Here is a 12,132-nt window from a genome sequence, read left to right on the forward strand (position 1 = left end):
CGGAAAACTTTAAAAAAATCAAAATTACCCTTTGACATTAAATTCAGTCACCTATAATTCTCTATTTTTTCTTTTAATTAAGACTATGAATTATCATCAGGATGAAATTCCTCTTTAATGCTAAGAAAGTACCGATAATAACACGAGAAAATGTGTGCCACTGTTCAAAATATACATTTCTCAATGATCAATAGAAAAAAAAATCCCGCGACTGCATTTAGACTAGCACCCGGGGAATCCCCAGGCATGTCCGCATACATTGTAAACATCGCAATGACATGTTTCTCCATCATGTCCATAGTACAGGAACGAAAGCAAAATACGTCGGTGCACGCACAATGCAACTGACACGTACTTGATGAGGACTGTGAGAGTTTTCAAGATTGAAGGACGAAAATTCATTGAAGAAGAAGACTGTTGTTTATTTCCTTTTACTGTGATGAGTAGGAGGCTTTCTAAAGAGTCAATTCCAGAGTCACCTGTTCAATTCATTACGGTCTGACGCTGCAACGTTTGCTTGCTGTTGAATTATGCGTATACTTCATTCAGCAGCAGTCATCACGCCAGTTTCTCATCAGTTTAGCGGCCGTTGCGTTGTTCTTCAGATCTGTCCACTTTATACTAGGAATACTAACGAAGGTATGTCATAATTAAGTTATAATTTTTATAGATTTTATCATGTAAAGTGAAGTTTGTGAACCAATGGAGCATACATATGAAGCAAAAGACCCTTTTCCTTCTTTAAACAATGTATTATGTAGGCCTAATCAATTTCTTTCCTTTTTTTTCTTGCCACAAGTGTTTTTATTCTGCTCTAATGATTTCAATTTATGCTGTCAATTATGTAGGTGTATTGAATTTCACATAGGAGTTATTTTTATAAAAAGTCATTATTTTGTATTGTAGGCATATGCCTATTTATTTTGTATTTTTTTTAAGTATTAAGATTATGTAATTGAATTGTGAAAATGATTTGTAATAAAATTTTTAACATTACAATTGTAAACTTCATGTAATTCAGCCTTTGGGCTGCGATGTATTGTTTTTGCCAATAAATACCATTTTACTACTACTGCTACTACTACTAAATATTAATGTGATTGAATTTTAATAATATTGTATTATATTGAACATAATAAACATAAAAGTAATTGAATTCTTAATACAATTAAGTATAAAGGAAATTTCCCTAAGATAAACATTTATGGATCAGATTTTTGTTTTGAAATCCTTTCCACAGATATGGAATACCTAGATTTTGGTCTTCTTTTGAAAATGTAACAAGAAGATTGAAACAGCCAATTATACAACTGAAAGTTGCAACAGGATGACATTTCCCCCAAATATTTGCTTACAAGCATAAATCCAGCATATTTCACTTTTTTAAATGTTCATATCTGATATACTAGCAGCAATATGAAAACTATCAGATTGTTATTGTCAAACTACAGTGTACACAATGTGTTTTTTCTAATTAATTGAGAAATCTTACTGAAACAATTAGCTTGTGAATTACTAAGAGATAGATTTAGGAAAGATTCCTGATTGCTAATTGGAGACAAATTGGCAAAGATGTACATGTAACTATTTTTTTAGTTTGAAGCCTAACAGCCTACTAGTACCTTAATAATATAATTTGAATCTCTTTTAGGAATCTTTTGAGAGGGTGTAATTCTGATCTCCGAACATAATGGCTTTATTTAATAGCATCAAGGGTGGTAATAATGTACACTGGATGTCAACATCTAACAGCCAAGAAAGTGAGTATTTCTCTATTTTTTCCTCTCTCTCTTTCTCATCTCCATTGTTTTCTTCTTTTTATTATGTGAAATGTATTCTCTGTAGGATTTACCTAATCCTCCCTCTCTCTCTCTTTAATGTTCTCATTCTACTTCATGCATTTTTTTCCATTTTCTTCTTACCCCTTTGTCTCATTTTTTATCTTCCTTTCTTTTCTTCTTTCTTTATCTTCTCTTTCAGCCCTTTTTTTCTTTATTATCTCTTTCTTTTTTGTCTCACCTGCATAGCAGAGTAAGACTATAGGCCCCACTTTTCCGACGGCGGCGGCGTCAACATCAAATCTTAACATGAGGTTAAGATTTTGAAATGACATTCTAACTTAGAAAGTATATGGACCCAGTTCATGAAACTTGGCCATAAAGTTAATCAAGTATTACTGAACATCTTATTAGAGTTTCATGTCACATGACCGAGGTCAAAGGTCATTTAGGGTCAATGAACTTAGACCATGTTGGTGGAATCAACATCAAAATCTTAACCTGAGGTTAAGTTTTTGAAATGTCATAACTCAGGAAATATATGGACCGATGTCATTAAACTTGGACATAAGGTTAATCAAGTATCACCAAACATGAGTTTCACGTCACGTGACCAAGGTCAAAGATCATTTGGGGTCAATGAACTTTGGCTGATTTGAGGGTATCTATTGAATTACAATCGAAACTTTAAAAGTTTTTAGATCTGATTCATGAAACTTAGACATAATAGTAATCAAGTATCACTCAACATCCTGTGCAAGTTTCAGGTCACATGATCAAAGTCAAAGGTCATTTAGGGTCAATAAACTTTGGCCGAATTGGGGGTATTTGTTAAATTACCATCATAACTTTGAAAGTATGTTGGTCTAGTTCATAAAACTTGGACATAAGAGTAATCAAGTATCACTGAACATCCTTTGCGCATTTTAGGTCACATGACAAAGGTCATGTGAGGTCAATGAATTTTGGCAACATTGGGGGTATTTGTTGAATTACCATCCTATCTCTGTAAGTGTATTGGTCTAGTTCATAAAACGTGGAAATAAGAGTAACCAAGTATCACTGAACATCTTGTGCGAGTTATAGTAGTTTTCAAAGTCAGCACTGCTGCTATGTTGAATCGGGTGATGCAGATGAGACGGCCAGAGGCATTCCACTTGTTTCATTTTTCTTCTTCTTTCCCTCTCCTTTGTTTCAGTTTTTCTCTCTTCTTTCTCTTCTTCTTCTCCTCCTCCTCCTTCTTATTCTTATCTGTATCTACCTTTATCTTCTTTCCCTTTCCTCTCTTGTTTTTCTTCTATTTTGTCATCTCCTCTTGTATTCTTCAAATTTGTATGTCTTCCTCCTCCTATGCTTATGTTTCATCCTTTTGCTGATCCTCTTTTAGTTGCTGTTTTGTTCCTGTTTCCTTCATGTGCCTCTTCTATTTACTTTCATCCCCATCACATATTGTTGATGGTTGTGTTCATATCTGTCTTACAGGGTTCAATAAAAATGACTATTCACTCCAGCCAATAAGTGCACCATTTGTACACTGCAAAAACTCTGGAGTTGATTTTACACCAGCCCGGAAGCTATATATGTCCACACCAGAGAAGTCTTAAACAAAACCAGATTTGTTAAGGTCTAACACCAGAAAGGTGTTTATACAACACCAATTAGTATTAAAACAGCATAGGTTTGATTTCAAACTGATGTTTGAATACTTCTCTTGAGTGCATGGACATATATAGATTCCGGGCTGGTGTTAAATCAACAACAGAGTTTTTCAGCGTACATACCAATCAGTAGATATTTTTGATAGTTGAAAAATTGAGACTATTCCCTCAGTTGGTAAAGTACTTCATATTGTCTGCATTCATATCAGATGTTGGTGGTGGTAGCACCTCTCCTACAAGTCCTACTGGGTTTGACCCTGCTGTAGGTGGAGCTTCGACAGCATCATCATTGTCATCAGGAAACAGTGATTCCTCATCATCATCTTCGTCATCCCAGTTTGGATTTCTCAGAAACACTCTCTACCCATCTACTACTGGTAAACTATTAGGCCATTCTCAATACGCTTTCTAAAACTAGTTAACAGGAAACCACTTTGTAAGATTGCTTTGCTACCGTTCCCACTTGATCACACAAAAGTGGTTTTCAAAATCACTTCACATAAAGCAATCTTGTTGCTATGGAAATGCTCTGTGGGGTGACACGTTTTGCGCGAAATATGAAACCGCAGTGTAGGCTTTCTACACCTGTTGTGTGAGGTAGATTGCTTCCTGAAGAAAAGTTGTGTCCTCATGCGAAAACCTGTTTAAAGAGGTAAAGCGATCTTGAAAACTACATCGCGAGACGGTTTTCTGAACTGGTTTGGAAGATCACTTTGACCGTTCTCACTATATGTTAAACTAGTTTCCACTAAACTAGGTTCGACTAAATTAGTTTTAGGAAGGTAGTGAGAACAATGTCTTATGGGGTGTTGCAAGAAACTTGAGATCAATTGCAAGTCAATTTTTGTTCCCGAAATCAAGCATATACCTTGCAATTAATTGCAAATTTGCGATTGATTGCTAATCTGCTCCATGAAACAAGGAGTGTAATCTGATTTGCTGTAGTTAAAAGTGATCAATCAGTGGTAAAATTGCCACAGAATATTTGCAATTGATTGCAAATGTTTTCTTGCAACACCTAAGTTTCAGTGTTAAGTGAAACATCCTGCATATAAAACCACACATAACACTTGGTGATAATCTGATTTGCTGTAGTTAAAGTGATCAATCAGTTGTAAAATTGCCACAGAATATTTGCAATTGATTGCAAATATTTTCTTGCAACACCTAAGTTTCAGTGTTAAGTGAAACATCCTGCATATAAAACCACACGTAACACTTGGTGATAATCTGATTTGCTGTAGTTAAAGTGATCAATCAGTTGTAAAATTGCCACAGAATATTTGCAATTGATTGCAAATATTTTCTTGCAACACCTAAGTTTCAGTGTTAAGTGAAACATCCTGCATATAAAACCACACGTAACACTTGGTGAGTGTTCAAAAAAGGTTGTTCTTGAAGTAACCTATGGCTTTACGCAAGACTGGAACACATTCTTAGGTGCCAAGTGATATGAGCAATACAGGGATATGCCATTTACCACAAGAAAGTGTCAACAGTCCTGCATAAAGTCATCCATAACTTATGAACAGCTCTCACCCACCAGGTTTCTTAAAGTAGGCGACTGACTGGAATACTCCCCAGGGAGTGGAGGATGTGCACACATTGTGTGCGGGAATGACTCATTGAATCCGATGACCGGGGTAATAATATATCTGTAAAGCGCTTAGAAACGTCGTTCCGATGGATTAAGCGCTATATAAAAGCGGATTATTATTATTATTATTAGGGGGCAAGTGATGGCGAAAGAAAATGCTGCGGCAGGGGTGATCAGAAATAACTGTGTACACCACAAAATCAAGAATGAGAGAAAATCAGATGAGAGCAATTTTCATGTTATGAGAGAAAAATTCTAGAGCACTTCACAACTTGAATAGGATAATAGATTTAACTAATTGAGGATGGGTGAAACTGGAGGGGCCATGGTTCTAACTAAATTTAGTTCCACCATGTCTGCTTAAAACCACCTCGTCAAATTTTAAGAAGGGCGATCTTGAATTGCCAAACTCTTTGTGATCACATTTTTCTTTGCCTCTCCTGGTCTGATTGGTTGAAGGCATACTGTCCACTTGTAAAATGGTCTGATTAATATTCTTTTATTAATTACCAGTTCATGTTATATGAATTGAATGTTAGCTCTTTAACAGTTTTCAATTTTCAATTCAATTAATTTATTTCTATCTTTTAATATTTTCATACTTACAATGTTCATGGGAATGGATAATAGAACAAACTGATCATTAGGCCAAAGAGGATGCTCATGGAAAACTCATGTTTTAACATTAATCACAGAAGACTCGAATCACCCTTTGGGCAAAGCTTAGGACCGTAGTAATTTTTTCTTTGCCAAATTTTCTTAAAATGTGGGTTTCTAGTCCCCTCAGTATATTGTTTTGTCTATTACATGTAGATGATCTGTCACAGAATAGAAATAAACTCCAAAATTAATTAGTAGAAGCAGTTTCAGTTGACAGCTTTCAAATTTTCCTTAGAACCATTTGGAATATTCTCTTTACTCCTCATAACGTGGATCAAGGCCATGGACCTGGCCACGGAGGATTATCTATTGTTACTGGGGGTGCTGTGACAATGCTCAGCACCCCCAGTAACAATAGACTAAATCCTCCGTGGATAGGTCCCTGATCAAACCTTTGAGATAGGGTGCAGGCCCCTTGGAAGATATGCAGATATAAGAGATGCAGGATGGTTAGAATAGAAAGGAGACATAAACAAGAACTTAAAAGGTACAGCAATAGGTGGCTCAGACTTTGGTCATAGTGTTAATCTTGTTTTTCAGGGCCAGGTGGCACAATCAGCAGAGAGGACCAATTCTTCTGTAAGGTTTGTAAGGTTAATCTGTCGGGATTGGAGCCAGCCAAGCAGCATTATACTGGTAAGCAACATCGGAAGGCAGTCCAAGCTCAAGTATCTGGACAATCTGCAGGAGACGGATTAACCCTCCCCTTGGAATGCAAGGTCTGCCAGAAGAAGTTCACAGGACCTTCTTCTGCAAAGCAGCACTATGAGAGCAGCAAGCACAAGACTGCAGTGCAAGGTGCAGCGTTCTGGGCGCAGAATCAAGGTCAAGGTGGCACGGTTCCATCAGGTGTTACAGGGTTGGGACCTGTAACTAGGGAAGCTGGAAGCATTCCAACATCTCCAAGAGCTAGCCAACAGGTTTCATTATTGAATGATTCTGTTCCAGATGGGGCTTTGAACCAGCGTCAGCATCAAGCAGAAGCACCGAGAGCCCAATCCAACCTTGGAACCTCTGCAAGAGGACTCCAGCAATCAGGAAGCCATCCTCCAGAGGGATTTGCTTCGGTCATCAATCCTAGTAGTGAACAGCTCAAGAAGCATATCGCCAAGGTATGCTCCTCTGTTTTACAGCGATACCTGATGCAGCTCATCCCAGATCTCACCGATCAGATCACGGACAAAGTGCTTGAGGAACTGTCAAAGGCCACTCCTGTAAATTCTTCTCATAGTGATGCAGGAGCAATGGTGCCACCAAGACAGGATGCCTCTGCAGCAGAAGCATTGCATTCTGTCAGCACTGATTTCCAGAGCATGCCTTCGCTAATTGATGGTCTCAATTCTTTGGACCTGAGGGGAGCAGTGAAATCTGCTCCAGAGATCACCAACATCCACAACGATCTTAGCAAACGCTCTACCCCTAATCATAACGATGTCTGGAATTCTCTCATAGACAGCAAGAAATAAAATAATTAGTAAAATTCAAGAGCTGCCTTTTTCTCAGTTGGGAACTCACAAGTGGGTTATCATTACCAAGTCTATAATGGGGAGTGCAGGAAAGCCACTATGAAAATATGCATAGCGCCCTCTTTCGCCGGATTCCTGCTGAAAAATCAAAGATCGGGAAGACCTGGTTTTCCCGATCAACAGCTTACAAGTCATAATTGTCTCATTGGATTGCGTGTAATTGAAAAAAATCTCCCTCCTTCCTTTGTAAACTCTTCCCGATAGGTAAATATTAAAGTTGGCAGCTCTGTGTTTGTCTCTGTGGTCAAAGCAAGTCACCTTTTTCAGCAAATCAAAACCGTTCAATTTATCTTTGAATCATTTGAATAACTACTTTTGTGGTTGTAAGAATTTCCAAGATTATTGTATACTGTGTATGTTTACATGTCTACATATATCATGTCTAGTGTAAACTGAATGTAATTCAGCCTTTTGGCTGGTATTTCCTGTGCTATTCGTAGTAAACCAATTCAGTAACAATAATCCAATCCAAACAATTGTTTATATTCATGACAAACAAATAATATCGATACAACATCCTTATTTATTTTCATAATTTATTTAGACATGTACAACAAACCAAATAGTAACTCAAACAAAGAGGAAAACAAAACTTATTGGATATGTACATAGTACCAATTATCCTATGCATGGATATCATTCAAGGTTAAAGGTCAATCTAATAACAGGGCAATAGCAATATCTATTACATTAAATATTGAATTTAATGCCACATAATAGATTGTATTCTATAATAAACGCATATTTCATTAATTAAGATATGAGCAAAATCATGAACATGAAATAAATTCATATTGAATACATTATATTAATTCATAATATATTGAATAATAAGCAAAGATGAAATTGAATACATTTTATATTTTGATTGCAACTTTCCATACATTTGACCAATCAGGAGCCAGCTTTCAATAAACTATGATGGAAACACTGAATATTAAGCCATGTGATTGGTGCAGATGTGCATTTAAATTATATATGATTGCCAAACCTAGATTTGGTGGGAATGGATTAATGCTGGCATGCGATATGGATGCATGAATACATATATACAGAGCCCAATTGATAATGGTGATAACTGGACTGGTTCTAATCAGTTTCATATGAACCACACAAATCTACGCAAGTCAAATTTAGTGTGGGTGTGTGCGTATGTGTAGATATTTCAATCATGGTCTATCGAAATTTTGGTCTTGAAAATCATAAAATGCAAAATGAACAAAATCATAAAATCATGACATGATGCTTAATTTTCCCAATAATATTTCATTCATGTTAACTTCAATATGCACCAAAATATATAGCAGCTTAAGATAAGCTATGTATTTCCCTGCCAACTACTGCTTGTACACAGACTAATCGCTACCAGTACGTTTTAGGGGTTGTGTGCAAAAAGGGCAAATTATATGCTCAGCATACCGATCAATAAATTAATAATACAGGAATGTAGAATGCACTGGACGGACAAATTAATACAATACCATAATGCACATAGGGGATTATTCAAGGAAATACATTCAAATCCCTGCAAGGGACTGTGCCTTGAAATACAAGTATGTTTAGTTCATTACACATTTTAAACTGCACATGTGGGACTGAAGAAATAAATAGAATATACTGTAATCAAATGTATACTGACATTGATATACATGTACATGTATATCAACTTAATGTATAATATACAACTTAATGTACAAATCATGAAAGTATTGGAAATCCAAATGCCCACATGGGACTATTCATGTACTATGTTCTGATAATGTTCATTGCATAAAATATCAAAATACACATTTGGGACTGTTGATATCATGAAGTTTGTAATGAAAAGATGTACTTTTTTGTGATCATAAATTGACTGACTTACACATTCGTCACTGCTAAAAAATAATTTCATATTGAATATTATTGATAATTAAACATATGTTCATTCGATAGAATATCAAAATGCACATGGACTGTCGAAATAAATAGAAAGTTAAGTTCATAAATGAATAGATCATTTTCTTAATTGTAATTTTACTGACTAAGACAAAACTTTCTACAAAATAATTTTATAGTGAATATTATTGATATTTTTTTTGTCAATTATCTTACACCATCACAAAGAACATGGTCCAATATAATAGTGGTCATATCTTTATATTTTATGTACACTCTATACATAGAATCATTGTGATATTTTTGTGTGTATTTGTTAGGTGGGTCACTTTTTAATAACAAGAATTGACAGACAATTGTGAAAGTATTTCTAGGAAACATTGACAAATATTACTCAGACATGTATGAAGAATGTATAACTTCTCATGTTATTTGAATTAATGGAACTAATTAGCAGTAAACCAAAAATTGTATGCAATGGAATAATGGCAAATTGAGAGCCCTATACACGAATTGTACTCCTTCCAAAGGAGATCATGAGATATACATGTATTGGAAATAGCCTTATTAAAGGTAAATGCTAGTTTTGGTAACGATATCAAAATGAGTTCGTACAGAATCCAATGAAATGACCACTAAAGTGTCTGTTTGTATAAACAAAACGCATGTGCCAAAGGATTCTGGAAGAAATTGTGTAATTGCTGAGAAATCAGCAAATAAGCACGAGATTCGGGTAGGGCGTCGGGCCCGACGCCCTAAGCAATAATTATACATTGTCCCACGTGCACTTATCTGTGTTGGGGATTTTCGGTGTGAACATTTTTCAGCGTAGATTTCAAGATTTCACAAGTCCAGTTAATGTAACTGTACCAGATCTAGATCCTCGATGATATACTGGCAATTGAGCCTTGTTTTACAGACTTTCTCATGAAATCAGTGTTAACTGCAACTACTGGAATTTCTCTTTAAGTCAACATGGTGAGATACATTTTAACTTTCCAATCTGACCTATGTTGACATGGTTACATACATTATACCTTTCCAAAAGTTGACTCATGTTGTAAAGTGAGATAGTGGAGATACATTATATCTTTCCAAGTCAACTAATGTTGACAATATATACATTTTAATCAGTTAACTGGGAAAGACACCTGAAGTTGAGATTAAAAAGCTATTAAGTTGACATGGCAAGATGAAATATCTCCTTAATTTATCAAGTAGATGTCTTAAGCTTCTGTACGATTAACATCCATGTAGAGTAACCCATGCATGTGTATAATTTCATTTGTTTAAACTTTGTTTATATACGATTGTAAAAAAAAACCTTAATGAAATTGAGCTTATTATGCTGCATGAATTTGATGCTTCAGTTTGTGAAAGTGAGTGGCTGAAAAAAAAAATGCATGTTCATGTCTCAAATCAATATCGTGAATGCTTAGAAACATTTTCATTCAGCACTATATAAATGTTGTGTATTATGATCGGGGGGGGGGGGGGGGGGGGCATTCTATTGACGAGTGGATACCATGCGCGACCATGGGGTCTCGAAAAGCACCCTAAACAAGCATTTTCCATACCCATATTCTGAAAATTATGCACCCCTTAACAAGTATTGGCATGTGAAACCCTACCCTTGACAAGTATTGGACAGAAAACGATAAAACATTTTAGTCCTAATTTTTTACACCCTCGCAAATTTGTCCCCAAACACGTATAGCTTTCCTAGCGAAAAAGATACCATTTTTTTTCATTTTGGTGTTTTTGACACCCTTAGTACGTTATGTATGTAATGTGCCCTATCTTGATAAAAGACATCCTTTTTACATGTTTTTTGTGGTCGCGCATGGTATCCACTCGTTGATATATGTGCCCCCCACCACCCTTTCCCCGGATTATGATCTAGTCATGCCATGCAATTGTATTATTTTGTCATTTTACAGTAAGACTGCGTGCAATCATGTAGATCATTTATATTCTTGTTCTGTCTGTTTGATTATACTTTACTTTTCTTCCGCTATTGTTGAATAAAAAAAGAAATACATTGAGTGGCTTCTGAGATTCTGTTTTCATCGACGATGGGCATATTTGGATTTTTATATCGGTATTATAAGCTAGGGGAATCTTTCCTCTCAAATTTGGGTGAATTCAAATTCAATTTATTCTTGATAATAATTAAAACATCAAAATGTAATAATAATAATAATAATATAGGGTATTCATATTGCGCACATATCCACCTTGTTAGGCGCTCAAGGCGCTCCTATATTACCCGGCTAAGCTAGGCGTTCATAGCGCACACAGCTTTTTAAGGAATTACTTCCTACCGGTACCCATTAACCTCACCGGGGTTGAGTGCAGCACATTGTGGATCAGTTTCTTGCTGAAGAAAATTACGCCATGGCTGGGATTCGAACCCACGACCCTCTGTTTCAAAGTCCGGAGACTAATCCACTGGGCCACAACGCTCCACGTTGTACAAATTGTATATTCGTATATAGAAATATCATGACAAGAAAAGGAGGGCAACAAAAAAGTTTACACTTGAAAATAAGAAGCCTCCATAAGGTCTGCTGGAGTATACATTGTTATTTTTTTACAAAGGTTTTTACAAAGGTCAACCTCTAAGTTGGATAATCAATTAAAGATAAATTCCAGTTTTGGTAACGATCTCAAAATGACTTTTTACAGAATCTAATATAATGACCACCCAAGTGTCTGTTTGTATGAATAAAAAAATATGTGCCAAAGGATTCTGGAAGAAATTTTGTAATTGCTGAGAAATAAGCAAAATAAGCGCGGATTCGGTCACTTCCGTCGGGTCTTTATTCCAGCAATAATAATACACTGTCCCACGTGTGCCTCTCTGTGTTGGTGATCTTCAGTGTGAACATTTTTCAGCGTAGATTTCAAGATTTCACAAAGTTCAGTTTATGTAACTGTACCAGATCTAGATCCTCGATGATATACTGACAATTACACCTGGTTTTACAGACTTTCTCATGAAATCAGCGTTTACTGCAACTACTGGCATTTCT

The 12,132-nt window shown here is 35.9% G+C and overlaps 1 protein-coding gene across 1 annotated transcript; it reads left to right on the top strand.

The window, feature by feature from the left end:
• Nucleotides 1-300: 300 nt before the first annotated feature.
• Nucleotides 301-9,668, top strand: LOC121417160 (zinc finger RNA-binding protein-like). Its single transcript, XM_041610751.1, has 4 exons — nucleotides 301-639; nucleotides 1,652-1,760; nucleotides 3,646-3,813; nucleotides 6,234-9,668. The coding sequence occupies exons 2-4, from the start codon at nucleotides 1,691-1,693 to the stop codon at nucleotides 7,157-7,159; spliced, it is 1,164 nt and encodes a 387-aa protein (XP_041466685.1). The 5' UTR covers nucleotides 301-639; nucleotides 1,652-1,690; the 3' UTR covers nucleotides 7,160-9,668.
• Nucleotides 9,669-12,132: the final 2,464 nt, after the last annotated feature.

This window comes from Lytechinus variegatus, chromosome 6 (genome assembly GCF_018143015.1).
Source record: "Lytechinus variegatus isolate NC3 chromosome 6, Lvar_3.0, whole genome shotgun sequence".
Lineage (NCBI taxonomy): Eukaryota > Metazoa > Echinodermata > Echinoidea > Temnopleuroida > Toxopneustidae > Lytechinus > Lytechinus variegatus.